Source organism: Cebus imitator, unplaced genomic scaffold, assembly GCF_001604975.1.
Source record: "Cebus imitator isolate Cc_AM_T3 unplaced genomic scaffold, Cebus_imitator-1.0 Scaffold30, whole genome shotgun sequence".
Taxonomy (NCBI): Eukaryota; Metazoa; Chordata; class Mammalia; order Primates; family Cebidae; genus Cebus; species Cebus imitator.
Genome location: NW_016107345.1, coordinates 6,768,373 through 6,785,759, shown reverse-complemented (window position 1 = coordinate 6,785,759; position 17,387 = coordinate 6,768,373). Strand labels below are relative to the sequence as shown.

The window sequence follows — 17,387 nt, the reverse complement described above, 5'->3', positions numbered from 1 at the left end:
ACATAGTCACCGACTTTGGTAAGAAGGCAGAGGAATAACTATCTTAGAAAAATCATGCAAATCAAGTTTTAAAAATATTAATACCTGAAAAGCCATATACTTACATTTCCAACATTCATTTAAAACTGAGTTGTGGGATATACTAGTTGTATTTGTGTGTGTGTAATGTATGCAAAAACATTTTGATATGTGGACGTTTTATGACTTAAAATATTTAGTGGCTTGAAAATATATTGCAATTGGCCTAAAATTTTGGAGGTGATCTCCCCGTGAATACCTGTGTTAAATTGACCATTTTGAAATTTAAGATTAAAGATATCTCACGCCTATTTCATTTTCTTTTTCAATGTCAGGGACTTTTGCCGTCAGGATGAAAATTGTGATTATTACTTTAGTGTGGATGCAGATGTTGTTTTGACAAATCCAAGGACTTTAAAAATTTTGATTGAACAAAACAGGTACTGTCAAAAATATAATGTCAATTTATTATTAAAATGATCATTTTCATACTGATGTGAACATACTGTAGTTATTGCATGTTTAGTAAATTGAGATAACTTAGTTATGCTCTACTTAATTATTTTTCATTTAAAGAAGTCATAGAAATCAACCTGAATACCATCTACAACTATTTAATGTTAGTTATAATCACAAATACAATTACTTGGCCTATTTTGCTGTTTAAAGCTAGGTGAAATTATGATATATCTGATACTAAAATTTAGAGTTGTTTTATCCTCTATAGATATTTTTAAAGTAGAATTTCTCAAAACTTCTGACCAAAATAGTTACTGCATACAGAGTTGTAGTCTTTAGTATCAGAAAGAAATTTCAGAGGTACAAATCATCCCACATTCATATTTGTAGCTTTATTTACTATTGAACTAATTATCATTGAACAGTGATTGTTTACTCATTTAACCCAATTGACATGGGAAAAAGACACCATGTATATCAACTTACAATGATACCAATCTTTGTCAATACTACTGCTAATATTACTAATAATATTTTTACTACTCCTGCTGAGAGCTCACCTTTAACAAGTCTTATTAAGTGCCAGGTATTGTAACTACATGTTTTAACACCATTATTTCTCATAATAAATAGAATGTTTAGCAGACAAAATGTTAGAATGATTGTTTTTATTTTGCTAAGTAAAAATACTTGGGAAATATAGTATTAACTCACCCTATATATAATATCTATATGTATATGTCACTAGAATTTGAGAATTTGAGAATTTAGTTTTTACTTCAAAATCTAAGGCCTCTCTGTAGCAATCTGTATATACAGCCCAACTGTATAGCTGTGTTATAGATGCTTAGTTTCTAAGTTAACTGTCTGTAGGTCATTTTCCAAAGCATATGAATGAGGTTTTGATCATTTGGGAAGGAAAAGCAGTTGTGATACCCTAGAGATATGAGATAGTATATGATTTGTAACTCTTGAAACCCAGTATAGTTCAGTACTATTTTCTTGAATTTGCATTTTTTTCTCTTAATTTGATTGAAATGCTATAGTGTGTAATGCAGATGTGCTTTTTAATGGTATTTAGATATTTTCATTTTATGGCTCTATGATTTAGGTATTTATTATTATCTTAGTTAACTAATGAATTTATGTTATGTATTTGACATATATCCTCCTTAATATTAAACATTTTCTAAAAGAAATAACAATTCCCTCATAAGGAGCTTACCTGCCATCTGGGGCCCTTCCCTCTTAAAGAGTAAAACTCAGGCTATGTCTCCATGGATTTCTGTTAGTTATCAAAATTTTAGGTTTATGTAATACTTCTGTATCTAAACATGTGGTTTCCATAAGCTATTCACATATGCCAGGAATGTTGCACGATTTAGTAGATTTGACTGAAGGGTAGAGAAAGAGATGTAACACATCTTGGGCATGTGCCTTTCTAGCTTCTCATCAGCTCTTTTTTCTTCTCCTCTTCCTATCTCTATTTGCTCCCTTGCTCTAAATTTTACTACTTAAATTGTATAATAATATGAGTTGTTCTTCAGCTGTCATCTTTACATTCACAAAAATATTGAGATACACAGCAGATAGATTTTGGTTTCCCGAATTTGTTGGTTTAACCCTTTTGAGGAGGCAGCTGGGATTATAAATAACAAGTTCTTTTTAAATTAAATATTTGATATTGTCAGTTATTGAATTATTTCCCAAATTAATATATGTAGTTTCTAATTTAGGTTATTATTTATAATATTGTAGGTATTCAAAATAAAACAAAACATGTGTTTCTGATTAATAGTTTAGTAGGAATTTGGAAGAATATACCAAAATTTATTATTTTGCATGATGTGTGTTTATTTCATTTCACTTTTATGCATGTAATAGAAAGGGCCTGGCTGGCCTTCACAAGATAGAGGTATTGTGAAATAGTTTTTTTTTGGTGGAGAATAGTTGTTCCATAAATTTGTTTTCTCAAATATTTAAAGGAAACTTCAGTGTTCCTGGGACTAGTTAATGTAATCACAAGTCATTTTTAAAAGTCAAGGAAAACTGGAAACATACTTAAATAATTAGAATCTTAATTACAGGAAAACTTGCCTATTTACAAATGTCTCAATTAATCATCATTCATTTTTTTTCATTCAACAAATACTAATTGAGTACCTTAAATGCACCAGGGGCTGTTGTTTGCCCAGTGACAATGAAAATATTTGGTTTCATTTAATATAGGTTCTGAAATACTTAAATTTAAATATAATTAAATATAATTAAATAAATAAAGTACTTTCCCTCTTTTGGGTGTAAGTAAGGCATTTTTGAAAGTCATTTTTATATGTTCATTGGCATTTTCAATTACTTTTTCCTTCTTTGTTATTCTTTTTTAAGAAATATGATTGAAAATTAGCAATATACTTATTTAAGCAAAGATGTTGGGAAAGAATATCCTTATTCTGTTTTTATTAACTGCAGGTATGTTAAATGAGCTTTATTGTGTTATGTGTCATGCAAAGCCCAAAATACATAATTCTGTGGTAGTTTAAAAATAAATAATTATATGAGTTTTTTTCTCTTTCACTTTCTCTCTTTAGAAAGATCATTGCTCCTCTTGTAACTCGTCATGGAAAGCTATGGTCCAATTTCTGGGGAGCGTTGAGTCCTGATGGATACTATGCACGATCTGAAGATTATGTGGACATTGTTCAAGGAAATAGAGTGTAAGTTACTTGATTTAATATTTTAATATAAAATACCATAATCTAAAAATGTAGTCTTGTTAATATTACTTGAATTTTTTTTTGTATTCGTCTCTTTTCTTTGTAGTTAATGGGAATTTGAGAACCTGAGACCACTTGGAATCCTGAAATACCAATATAAACTCACATTTTTAAAAAATGTTTTTAAAGTCCCAGGTCCTCAATGGAACAAGCTCATTGCTTTGGGGAATACTAAGAGATTATATGTGGTTACCATACTCACATTGTGGTTGATAGAAGAGTAATACTCCTGAGTTAAAAGTTTGGAAAGGGGATTTTGTTTACTAACTTTTTAATGACTATAATTAAGGGTTATTTTGATAGGTTTTAAAATTTATAATTAAGTCAACAATAACACTGACAGCCAGAAGATTCCAGTATTCCTGATTGCATGAGTTTTTTGTGTGAAATAGCTATTATTCTGCTTTAAATATGAGTTTCTTCACTAATATTAGCTTTTCATTTCTAGAGATTGAAAGGAATATATTTGCTGAAAACTATATGATTTATATTTATTTCAGAGACAATGGTTGATATTTTTAAAACTAATTACAATTGAAATAGTTTTGCTAAAGTAATATTGGTGAAGAATGTCATTCATTTTTCATACATATGATGGACCAGAGTAACTAAGACATTATGTGCTTTGCCTTAGTTCTCAAACATGTCAGCCTGATTAAAAAGAGGAAATACACTCTCTCAGTACTAAAAGAATGGGCTCTTAAATTTAGGGAAAAAAAGGCACATATTTCTTTTCAAACAGTTGAGTTTGGTAAAAAGATATGTTGGTTGTGAAAATAGTAAGTGGTGTAGAAAACTTAAATTTGAATTATGTAAATACAGTAAAGGTTTTTGTTAGCTGTAATTAAAATGTATGGTAGATGAGAAGACACTAGTAAGATCATATTCTGTTGTTTCAATGCAGTTGTATTGACTCTGTGTGAGTTGTGTAGACAGTATACCTGATAGTATCTTTGGGCACATCCAAAATGAAAGTTTCTGGAAGTAGAATGGAAGATTCATGTTTCAGGTTGCTTTAGGCATTGGTGTTTTTCTGTCCAACCTCCTATCATTGTCGTCTAAAGTGTAAGGAAAAAAATATGGTAGAAGCTTTTGATACGGCATGCTCTTCATGTCCAAAAGCTACATGAAGGAGCAACGTTTTGTGTGTTTGTGTTTGTGTGTGTGTGTGTGTGTGTAGGTGTGTGTGTGTATAACTTGAAACACTGAATAATTCCCCAGATATTAATTTCTGAATTTAGCTGACACATTGTATACAGCAGTTCCCCTTATCTGTGGTTTTACTTTCCATGGTTTTAAGTCAACTGTGGTTTGAAAATAAGAATGTATGTTGAGATAGAGAAAGTGTAAACATTCATATGATTTTTATTATAGTATATTGTTATAGTTGTGCTATTATTGTTGTTAGTCTTACTGTACTTAATTTATAAATTAAACTTTATTATAAGTATGTTTGTGTAGAAAAAAACATAGTCCTGTATGTGTAGGGTTTGGTACTATCTGCTTTCAGTCATCCACTGGGGTCATGGAATGTATCACCCTCACATAAGGTGGGGACTGCTGTACTCCTTAAGGCATTTCTCTTTGAGGCTGGTCTAGTAAGACAATATCATATTTCTTTTAATATCTAACTATATTTCCTTGGTTAAGATCTTGCCTTAATGTTCTCTGAAAGCAAGGCACAGCCTTATAGGCAAAACTTCTCTTGAAGTTTTTATGGAGTCTTGTTCAGAGTAAGACTATAGATGTGGGAAAGAATGAATTACAAAAGAGCCTCCCAACATTCATATACTCCCAGCTGTATTTCTTCACATTTTCAGTTTTCTGTATAATATTTACGATGGCTTAATAAATGGTAAGATAAAACAATTTTGGAGGATTTTAGGCTATATTCAGTGGTATGCTGGTAAATGTGTAACAACTGGCTTTTGAAGGTGGAAGATTCCCGGATTTAAAGTGCTTGTCCATTTGTTTGGTGTAAGTCCTTCTACCATAGCTGATTTCAAGTTTCCAGTGTGTAATTACTGAACATGGACTTGGCATTAAAAGTTAACTCTAGGGAACCAGTATGAGCTGGGTGTAGTGCAGTACTGGTTGTATGTTATGATTCATGCTATCAAATTCTTTAATGTTAAGTAAAAAGAACTTCTGTACAACAGAATATAATAGTCTATAACAACTGTCATATCTGAATTAGTTGTAATAAAAATGCCAATCAGATACCAAACCAAAATTGAAATGTATCCAAAGGGACAGTAGTTTGTCTCCTAAATCTCATTAGCTATAGTGTATGCAATGTAATCACATATATAGGGCAAATATCATTCAATATGTTTGTATATTCACAAATGTTTGTTTATGTGTACAAAGTCTAAACACAAAACCTTTATTTTAAAAATGCCTGGAAACCATCTTTCTCAGCAAACTGACAGAAGAGCAGAAGATCAAACACCACATGTTCTCACTCATAGGCGGGTGTTGAGCAATGAGAACACATGGACACAGGGAGGGGAGCACTACACACTGGGGTCAGTTGGGGGGAAATAGGGGAGGGACAGTGGGGGGTGGGGAGCTGGGGAGAGATAGCAAGGGGAGAAATGCCAGATGTAGGTGATGGGGAGGAAGGCAGCAAATCACACTGCCACGTGTGTACCTATGCAGCAATTTTGCATGTTCTTCACATGTACACCAAAACCTAAAATGCAATAAAATAAATAAATGGGAAAAAAAAAAAGAATGTCTTCTCTTTACTTTCAGAGGAGTATGGAATGTCCCATACATGGCTAATGTGTACTTAATTAAAGGAAAGACACTCCGATCAGAGATGAATGAAAGGAACTATTTTGTTCGTGATAAACTGGATCCTGATATGGCTCTTTGTCGAAATGCTAGAGAAATGGTAAGATATGCAATGATGGCTTGTTTGAATGTTCTTATAAGATGGCTTGCTTTACCAGTTGGTATGTCACTGTGTTTTGATGCCCTTTTTCTTGCTAATTTGTAAGTACTAGCCAATTTTTTTGGTTCTATGTTGAAAATTTGGGAGCAATTTTGGAGATAATTTAACATTTACTTGTAGAAGTGGTATGAAAAATGTTAGTTTTTGTGCTCAGGCTAATTCATAGGCAACAGAGTTGGATTTCTGTAATTAAGATGAATTTGTTACAAATCAACTTTGCTCTTTTAAGAATACATCTTTACTTTAGTTTGAAATTCTGTAGTGAAAATTTGACCTAATTAAAATTAATTAGATAAGGTTTGATGAAATAATTCCACATTTAAGACAGTTTTTGTTCTAAAATTAATGTCCATATTTTCTCTAACTGGATGAACTTTTAAGAATTATTATTAACTTCACATTCTAAAAAAGCATGATTCTTACTACCAAACTGGTAGAAGGGTTAAGATATGTAGTATATTTACTCTAAATAAAATATTAATGATACATTGCTGTACTACAAATACTTTCATTATAAAACTTAAAATGACTAGAAAATATTTTTTCAAAATGTATAAATATGTTTTAGAACATATTTATATGATTTTTGGTTTTAGAAATGATAGGGTATTTTATTTTTGATTTCCAAATTTATACAAGCAATTGTGATTTCAAGAAAAATCAGAAAAGTTGGCAAGTATTTTTTTTCTCAGTTTAACAAAGCATGTGTTGTTTGAATATGTTTGTTTTCTCTACAAACCTATGTGCATTGTTATTATTGAATATCCTCAGTACTTGTGATTGTATTTTTTGTGCTCATGTTTGGCTAATTTGACTTGACAGCGCATCATGGAATGGCCTCTCTTACTCATTTTTTCCTTTGTCTTATGTGTCTAATGAAAGTTCTGCTACGGAATGAGCTTAGACTTTGTTTGACCCCCACCCCCCACACCCAAAAAGAAAAGAAAAGAAAGGGCTGAAAGAGCTGGAGATGTTTCTTTGTGTGTGCTATAAGCTTTGCTAGTTCTGCATGTTGTCTGTGAAGGACATTTCAGAATGTTAGCTTTTGATCAACAGCTGCTATTATTTTTATTTACCAAAGAATACCTGAGAGAGCAGGTGTACAGGTCAACTTACCCAATGCTTCTCTTCATTTTAGACTTTACAAAGGGAAAAAGACTCCCCTACTCCGGAAACATTCCAAATGCTCAGCCCCCCAAAGGTGTTATTTTTATTTATTTTTGTTTATTTAATATTTGATATAGTCTGTTGCCTAGCAGTAAAGTTTCTTTAAGAGCCTTATTTGCATTTAGCTTGGTAAAATGTTGGTATTCATCAGTTAGTCATCTGTTTATGTGTGTGTGTGTGTGTGTGTGTGTGTGTGTTATGTGACTTGGGCATGGGTCTTGTGTGACAGTCAACTCTTGGTTCTTTGGGCTGATTTATATTTTATGGTCGACAGGTGAGAAAGTTAAACTTAAGTCCCTTTCATTCTTTTTTTAGGTTTTTATTTCTTTTTTAAAGGGAGAAAGAGGATAGAAGTAGGTATAAAATAGGATTTGATTACAGTAAGGTTTAGGTGCACTTCATTGAGTTATTAATCACTAACTCTTTTACCATTAAAACAGGTCCAAAAAGAAACAACCTTACCTTATGGTGTTTTCCACATTTGTCTGGTTTGGGGCAAGAATATGAGACTGTTTTTTTAAAATCTACCTTTTTAATGCATGACTCATTTGTGTTAGTCTTTAAACATTGGAAAAAGAAAGGAATGAAACAGACTGGTGAAATATGACTGGCAGTGAATTCTTGTTTAAAAATGTGATGCTTTCTCTGAAAGGGAAAGAATCCAAAAGAGGTATAATTCATTGCACTTGTGTCTCAAAAATATTTCTGCTTTCAAAAGGAATTTTTTCCCTGATGTCTTCATCTAGGATCAATGAGAAAGGGACAAAAACAGTCCATTCTTTTTTTTTTTTTTTTGAGACGGAATTTCACTCTTGTTACCCAGGCTGGAGTGCAATGGCGCGATCTCGGCTCACCGCAACCTCCACCTCCTGGGTTCAGGCAATTCTCCTGCCTCAGCCTCCTGAGTAGCTGGGATTACAGGCACGCGCCACCATGCCCAGCTAATGTTTTGTAGTTTTAGTAGAGACGGGGTTTCACCATGTTGACCAGGATGGTCTCGATCTCTTGACCTCGTGATCCACCCGCCTCGGCCTCCCAAAGTGCTGGGATTACAGGCTTGAGCCACCGCGCCCGGCCCATTCTTTTTTTCAGTTGAGTGTCAGTTTTATCTACTAGTTTTGTGTGGTGTCTGAATTAATGATCAAAGTTTGAGTTTCTTATTTTAAAACATGCACATTTTATATGAATACTAAAAATGCATGTTCATAAATGAAATATAAAAATGAAATATCTTGTGTTTTCCTATGATTAAATTTACTTTTGTTCCTACCTCTATGATTAATACTGTTATTTTCTGGCATATAGGGTGTGTTTATGTACATTTCTAATAGACATGAATTTGGAAGGCTATTATCTACTGCTAATTACAATACTTCTCATTATAACAATGACCTCTGGCAGATTTTTGAAAATCCTGTGGTATGTATTTCATACTCAACTTTATTTATTATTTTTCTATGACTCTAAGTGGTTGTAAATCAGTTGGGTAATAATATGAAATGTAGTTAGGGGCTTTTAAAAAATGACACAATGTGAAATGCATATCAAAACCACAATGAGATACTGTTTCACACCAGTCAGAGTGGCTACTATTAAAAAGTCAAAAAACAACAGATATGGGTGAAGCTATGGAGAAAATGGAATGCTTATACATTCTTGGTCTGAATGTAAATAAGTTTAGCAATTTGGAAAGCAGTTTGAAGATTTCCCAAAGATCTTAAAACAGAGCTACCATTTGACCCAGCAGTTCCATTAGTGGGTATATATCCAAAAGAAAATAAGTCATTTGACCAATAAGACACATGCCCCTGTATCTGTACATTGCAGCATTATTCACAGTAGCAAAAACATGGACTCAAACTAGGTGTTCATTAATGGTGTATTGGATAAAGAAAATGTGGTACATATACACCATAGAATACTATACAACCATAAAAATGAACGATATTATATCATTTTCAACAACATGGATGGAGCTGGAGGCCATTACCCTAAGTGAATTAATGCATATTCTCACTTATGAGTGGGAGCGAAACATTGGGTACTTATTGACATAAATATAGGAACAGTAGACAATGGGGACTAGAGGAGTGAGGAAGGGAGGAGCACAAGGGTTGAAAAATCGACTAATAGGTACTATGCTCACTACCTTGGTGATAGGATCGGTCATACTCTAAACCTTAGCATCATGCAATATGCACTTGTAACAAACCTGCACATATAGTCCCTGAATCAAAAGGCTGAAATAATTTTTTAAAAAGTAAATAAAAAGAAAAAAATGAAAATGACATAATTATTATATTTTATGATCTATAGAGTAGATCCAAACTTGACCAATAACTGTTTTTCTTATTAAGACAGTTATTAGGTTTGGGGAAGATAATTATCAATTTGTTCTTTCCCAATATTCTAATATTTTTGTTTTGTGTATTCAAAAGTACCATCCAATTTTAATCATAATTTTAGAAACATGTTTACAAATAACTCATAATAGTTTTATTTTTTGTTTAAGAAAATACATTTTTAAAATCATTTTTTGGCAGCTTTGTGAATGAATGTACATCAAAGATAGCTAGAGAGCATTTCAGAAGAAAGCTTATTCAGCATATGAAGAGAGTCTTAACTTGAAGAAACGATTTCCTTTTAAAATCTGTTTTCTTGTTCTTCTTTTTAACAGATTTGAATCATACAGTAATTAGCTCCTTTTGTGTTTTACAGGGACATCTTTTCTGTTAGCCAAGTGGCACATTTATTCAAGGGAAAATACTCTCTTCAACAATCAAATCTGTAATACCGCTGTAATGATTTTCCCCTTGCCAATAGTAAAAGTTTTAAATTGCAGACTCAATCCACCCGATCAGAGTTGTCCTTTATTATGAAGGAATAGTTGAGATCTGGGGACAGTAAATGTAGTAGTCTGAATATTCTGAATAGGAAAAGAATATCTTTTGACATTTTGTTATTTTAGAAGTATTTTTGTTCTGTTTTAGCCACATGTCTTCATCTTTCACAGAAGTAAAGTTGAGAAGAGGTGTTTTTTAGTTGTGAGGGTAGAATTCCATATTTCACTTCACCATTAGGATTTTTTGATTTCTTGTGTGACAGTAGGTTCCTGGTTAAGATGTCCTAAATTATATTCTAAATTGTAGATATTTCTGTAAGAATTCAAGTCTTTGGAAAGTAAGCAATGAAAACATCAGAACTGAGTAGGAATGGCTTTTCTTTCCATGGCTTTCTTTGTTCTCTGTTAAATTAGCCTGATTCATGTGCCTCATGAGGGAAACCCCATAGAAAAAGGCTTATGATTATCAGAATTTCTAAGAAATTAATAAAGTCACAGTTTGCTCAGTGATTTGAAAGGTGATCCAAAATGAAATGTTAATACTAATGCCCTAAGATAAAATTTTAGGGGATTTTTTTTTTTTACTTAAAGAAAAATCAGTATTGATACACAAGATAAAAGACTATAGGTAAAAATTATTTCTTATTGATGATTATTCAGTTTCCTCCCATATTTTAGAATCAGAAAACTCATTAGAGGGAATAATGAGATTATACAGAAATCTGATCCATATATACTATGTAAACATCAAATTTGTTAAAATTATGAAGATACCTTTGTTTCCTCCACATCAAAAATGTTTGAGTTACATATAAATAGATGCAAAACTAATAATGGCATAAATAATGACATAAATACTCAGTCCCTCTAAAATCTAGCCTCAAAATATGTATTTAAGGCATATAATTTTTTTTTTTTGGCAAATAACTTTCTAAACATCTTTCAATTGGGATTATTTTGAGCCTGTGTCTCACTTCCTCCCTGCTGGCTTTCTATATTTGCACTTTGTAAAGAGAAAGATTAATAATTGCTAGAAATATTCTAAATCTAAGGAGATCTTTTTGGATACTTATATCACTATCTTGATATATTCATATTTTAATAAATATCCATATTTAAATACAGAAATTGAACCAATAAAGTAATTATTTAGCTTTTATTGAAAAAAATGTCATGGTATTTTTGTATATGGCTTTTATGCCAGAGATTGGTCAGAAAGGATCAAATTCATGAATTAGAATGAAGGGGAACCATTTTTCAACATAGAGTCTTATCCCTTAATTTTAGTAACTGAAAGAAGTGAAAGTGCTAGTAAACTCATGATTATTCCTTGATAAATATTAATAACTGAAGTGAAGGCAGATATTTAAAAATTTCATTTAAAAATCAAAAAAAGTAAGAATAATTTACTAGAGACATATAAGACAGACCCTAGTTAATTAATTCACTAATTCATTTTTACATATTTGTTGGTAGGATTTTGCTCCTTGTCTTTTACTTTTAAACACACATTTTTTTTACCTACTCTGTGTATATATATTAAAATACTGATGGTCCTCAACTTATGGTGACTTGACATAGGAATTTTCAAATTTATGATGGATTTATTTATCAGGGTATTGAGTGATTTCAGCCTCCCACGGGTTCATTGGGACATAACTCCATTGCAAGACAAGGAGCACCTGTAAAATGTGTAAATCTATTCACTGTAAGATTACTTAAGTTTTATAATCCTGAGGCACAACATTTCATAAATAAAAATTTTGTACATCATAGAATGACATAAGCATACTCAGAATCAGGCAAAAATTAAACTATATACTGTGGTTTCTGAAAATTACTATTTTGTCCACCACACATAATCACTTATAGGTTGAATAATTTCTAAAATGCATATGCTTTATACTTTTCAGTAAAGTATTTATAAAGGTATTTGTTTTAATATGTACTTCTTTTTATATAGGACTGGAAGGAAAAGTATATAAACCGTGATTATTCAAAGATTTTCACTGAAAATATAGTTGAACAGGTTTGTATTAATAATGATTACAAAGCATAGAAAATTTTGCTGTTATTTTCCAGAATACTATTAATGCAATACTACTTTCACAGAAGATGTGAAAGTGGAGAAACTATCTTTTAGGTAAAATTTGTATGACTCAATTACTGATTAAATAGCCTTAAGGAACATGCAGTTGTAAAATGTAGAACATAGAAATTAGCATTTTAAGCATGCTCCTAAGTGTTATTCATAGCTTTCTCAAACCACTAAAAATAGGAACCATTCACAGATCTTTCATATAGAACTCTTTCAGTGAAAGCTTTTCTTTGGAAGTATCTGGGCTGTCTTTCTGAAAGAGTCTTTTCAAAGAGACAACTTCAAAAAATGAATTCTCTTTTAGGTTAGTGTTTAAAACTATTGCTAATACCTAATTTTTGAGAATGTAAGATGTCATCAATTCTGAGGTGCACCATTATTTATGTACCACAAGAAAAAAAAATATTGTCAAATCATGACAGAAAACTGTTCCCTAGCCATTTAGGATTTTTTATTTTACACATATTAAAATAGCTATTTAGACCATTAAGACACAGAAGTTATTATGTCTTCTAATGATGATGCATATTTTATAGCCCTGTCCAGATGTCTTTTGGTTCCCCATATTTTCCGAAAAAGCCTGTGATGAATTGGTAGAAGAAATGGAGCATTACGGCAAATGGTCTGGAGGAAAACATCATGTAAGTTGTAATTTCACACTAAGAACTACAATGAGTGTGGGGGTTAGTAGATATTCAGATAATTTGGAGGGGTTGTATACTTTTTCTCATACGTCTCTGAGTTCTAGACCTAAATAAATTGGCAAGCCAAGGCTCTGATTTCATTCTACTTCTGCCACTAACCAGTTGTTTAACACTTAAGTCATTTCATCAGTCTGGGCGGTTTTCTCATTTATGCTTGTAATTACACTGGATGTTCCCTACAGGTCAGTGTCCTCAAGCTGGAGATTGTTAGGTAATATATGTCTTTGCAGAGTGATATGGCTCTTTCCAAGGCCGTTTTTTATTCCTTGCATTTTCACAGTGAGATTGAAAATTCTAAGGCAGACTTTATCTGGCTGTCAAAACTGTGTTTTTGTGTGTAAAATAGGAAAGAGGGATCTGAGTGTCTTCGGTGTAATTCAGTTTTGCATTTGCATTCAATGTCAAAGACTTGGCAGGAAATACTACTGTCAGTGGTTCCATGTGTTTCTTTTCCTCTAAGAACCGACATGCCATTTTAGCAGAATACTCTGGAATATTACTGCCTCTGCACAATTATGTCCCCCAGGTAATGAGCTGATGAGGGAGAGGGAAACTTAAAGTATAAGGAAGAACTTGAAGTCAGTAGGTGGTGAAATAATGAAAAGCAATCTTTCAGAGATTTTGAGTGTTACAAATAGAAGTAAGGAATGGCAGAGAAAGCTTGTTTTCAGTATCTGCTAATACAGAAAGCAGATACGCTGAATGTATGCTCATCAAGTAGCTAAGACTGCCCAAAGGGTCACTGTAAAAAACATTCATGTTTTAGAGGGGATTTGTGGGCTTAGGAAGTTTTATTTACTTTATAGTTGAACTTCCATATACATTTACGAAGCAGGAAAGGAGTCTACTGACCTTACATTAGTTTCATCGTTGTATCATTGGCAAAGCTGTACCTAAGTTATTTTGATAGTTTTACAGTTAAACCAGATGGTATACCATATTGGAACAACTGTTATTTTTATTGTCTATTATGATCTGTGGTTGAAAAATATACTGTAATATAAATGGGAATTGCACACGAACTATATCTTACAATGTCATTTGTGTTGTTTCTAGGATAGCCGTATATCTGGTGGTTATGAAAATGTCCCAACTGATGATATCCACATGAAGCAAGTTGATCTGGAGAATGTATGGCTTCATTTTATCCGGGAGTTCATTGCACCAGTTACATTGAAGGTCTTTGCAGGCTATTATACGAAGGTAGTTATCCTCCCACCTCTCCAGCCTATTTCCTACCAATTTTTACACAGATACTATTTTTAATGTTTTTATTAATGAGCAAATCCACTGGCTTACTTTCCTTTTTCAGGGATTTGCACTACTGAATTTTGTAGTAAAATATTCCCCTGAAAGACAGCGTTCTCTTCGCCCTCATCATGATGCTTCTACATTTACCATAAACATTGCACTTAATAATGTTGGAGAAGACTTTCAGGTAATTATGACTCTTGTGTTTTTAGATTTTTCAAAAGAAATATATAATTATGAAAAGGGCTTTGCCATAAGCTTAGTTTCTTTTTAAAATTTTGCTCAAATGACATAATTTGAATTTTGCCACTGGTTAAATATAATAAGCTGATATATTTCTTCATTTAAACCTTTTTAGGGAGGTGGTTGCAAATTTCTAAGGTACAATTGCTCTATTGAATCACCACGAAAAGGCTGGAGCTTCATGCATCCTGGGAGACTCACACATTTGCATGAAGGACTTCCTGTTAAAAATGGAACAAGATACATTGCAGTATCATTTATAGACCCCTAAGTTATTTACTTTTCATTGAATTTAAATTTCTTTTGGATGAATGACTGACATGAACACGTCTTTGAAGTTGTGTCTGAGAAGATGAGAGGAATATTTAAATAACTTCAACAGAACAGCTTCACTTTGGGCAAAACATTTGAAAAACTTTTTATAAAAAATGTTTGATATTTCTTAATATCTGCTCTGAGCCTTAAAACACAGGTTGAAGAAGAAACAAAAGAAAAAAACAGTAAAAGAAAGTATTTATTTCTAAGCTTTTTTGCCTCTGAGAATAATGACAATTTTATGAATATTTGTTTCAAGATGATAAACTATTTAGGTACAAATGACAAGACTAATTATATTTTCTTATTTAAAAGAAAGCATGGGAAGATTTTTTATCAAAATTAGAGGAAATATAGACGAAATGGATATAAATGAAAATTACCATGTTTTAAAACCTTGAAAATCAGCTTCTACCTGTATTTGTATGCAATTAAGTACTTTGAATACCTGTGCAGGTCTTATTTACAGTAGTTATTACAGGAACACACAACAATTATACAATGTTTTCCTTAAGACAATTAGTACAAAATACAACTGAGGAGCATATACAGTTGAAAACATTTTTGCTTAGATTTTAAAGCAGAATATTTTACATTTGTATTAAAAATCAAAATCTGTGTTTCTCCAGATGAATCTTCCAAAGTGGATTATATTAAGTAGGTATTAGATTTAGGAAAACCTCTCCATGTCTTAAAGTATTATCAAGTGTCAACTTAAGATCAACAAGTGTCCTTAAGTCAAAACAGGCTTTTTTTTTTTTTCCTTTGTTTCCCTTTTTTAGAAAGTTCTAGAAAATAGTGAGGAAAAAGAAAAGTTTCATTGAGATGAGTAGTGCATTTATAATTTAAAAAAAAAAACTTTTAAGTACTTGAATTTTATATCAGGAAAATAAAGTCGTTGAGCCTTGCTTCTTCCCTCTTGCCCTTTGTCTCTCTCCTTATTCTTTTTTGGGGGGAAGGTTATTCGCTTTTTTTCTTTTCCTGGCATAATTTCCATTTTATTCTTAGTGTCTATGTTAACTTCCCTCTATCCCACTTATAAAAAAATTCCCCAACAAAAATATTTGTTGTCTTGATGTTTTATCATTTCTCTAAGGTTGAAATATCCTTATTTTAGCTACTGTTTTTAATGTAAAGGTTAAACTTGAAAAGAAGTTCTTAATCATGGTGCCAAAATTCATTTTCTAACACTATGTGTTAGAAAATTATGAAAAATAAAATAATTTTAGAAGGTGTTGTTGTTCTCTTTACTATTGGTGTTTATCTTCAGAAGTGAATGTATGATGGAATAGTCTGAAAGAAAGAAGCCTATGATTTTTCATTTGGCTTAGTAGATTTAAGGATCTATCAAATTATTGAATTATAAATTGAATTACAGAATCTTCAATTTTAGCCTGACTAGGAATTTGATCTAACTCATTTTACAAGTGAGAAAATAGAAGTCAAACTTTATTCAATATGAGTGTATTTGTTCATTAATATTTTTTGAGTCTATATTATGGGCCAGGGCACCAAGGATATGGTGATGAAGAAAACATTATAGTCACTGGCAGATGGACTTAAAAAGATAAGAAAGTTGGGTTCTACCCCTGTCTACTTCTTTGGGGACACTTAGTACCCAAAGAAAATTTCTACTATCAGTCGACTAGGTTGAGGAGACATTTTAGTAATGATTTGGAATTATATTACTATACATCAGGAATGTTTTTCAAAATATGTAGTACTGGTAGATGCCAACTCATCAGAACAGCCTCTGGTTATAAAAGTAAGTCAATTCCTACCAGTGCAAGCCAGCTTAATATCCCTTGTGGTACAGTTCAAAGACATCTCTCAGGTACTAGTTATTTTCCATCTTGGTATCTATGGGTGGTTACCTAGCATAACTATTTCAGTCTCTTGCCATGTTTTCAGAAATGGGATCCAGGCAGCTTTTTTCTGTGGTCTTTTTGAGTACCAAGCTACAGCATTATTTAAGAATAATTATTAAGAAAAAGCCGTTGGGAAGAAAAATAGAGAAATATATAAAAAATTTTAATATGAGTTTTGGATTAAATGAGAGAGAAGTACACTAAGAAATAATGAGACGAGAAAACTGTACATGTAGAAATGCTTTAGAAGTGTGAATTACTACATAACCGAATTATTTTGATAACAGAAATTAGAATGATTGGGAAGGTAAGTAAACAAGCTAGGGATTTGTGAATTTTATAAGCCTTAAATCTTTCTAATAGCATTTAAAAATGTACTCAACATCATTGTTCATCAGAGAAATGCCAGTCAAAACTACAATGAGATATTATCTCACCCCAGTTAGAATGGCTTATATCCAAAAGACAGGCAATAACAAATGCTGGAGAGGATGAGGAGAAAAGGGACCTCTCACACACTGCTATTGAGAAAGTAATTAATTGCAATCACTATGTGATTGTACTATGGAGTACAATTTGGAGGTTTCTCAAAAAACTAAAAATATGATCCAGCAATCCCAGCGTTTGGTATATACCCAAAAGAAAGGAAATCAGTATGTAGAAGCAATATCTGCCCTCCCATGTTTGTT

The 17,387-nt window shown here is 32.0% G+C and overlaps 1 protein-coding gene across 2 annotated transcripts in view; it reads left to right on the top strand.

Moving 5' to 3' along the window:
- Nucleotides 1-16,064, top strand: part of PLOD2 (procollagen-lysine,2-oxoglutarate 5-dioxygenase 2) — an 87,032-nt gene extending 70,968 nt beyond the window's left edge. Inside the window, exons 11-20 of one of the 2 annotated variants that reach the window (XM_017523777.2) lie at nt 354-458; nt 3,066-3,191; nt 6,009-6,150; nt 7,349-7,411; nt 8,683-8,796; nt 12,183-12,248; nt 12,854-12,958; nt 14,078-14,224; nt 14,334-14,459; nt 14,631-16,064. In XM_017523777.2, the coding sequence (XP_017379266.1) occupies nt 354-458; nt 3,066-3,191; nt 6,009-6,150; nt 7,349-7,411; nt 8,683-8,796; nt 12,183-12,248; nt 12,854-12,958; nt 14,078-14,224; nt 14,334-14,459; nt 14,631-14,786 (1,150 nt within the window). In that variant the 3' untranslated portion in view covers nt 14,787-16,064. The remainder of the gene's footprint in view (nt 1-353; nt 459-3,065; nt 3,192-6,008; nt 6,151-7,348; nt 7,412-8,682; nt 8,797-12,182; nt 12,249-12,853; nt 12,959-14,077; nt 14,225-14,333; nt 14,460-14,630) is intronic. The other variant, XM_017523778.2, reaches the window with a different exon arrangement.
- The last annotated feature ends 1,323 nt before the right edge of the window (nt 16,065-17,387 follow it).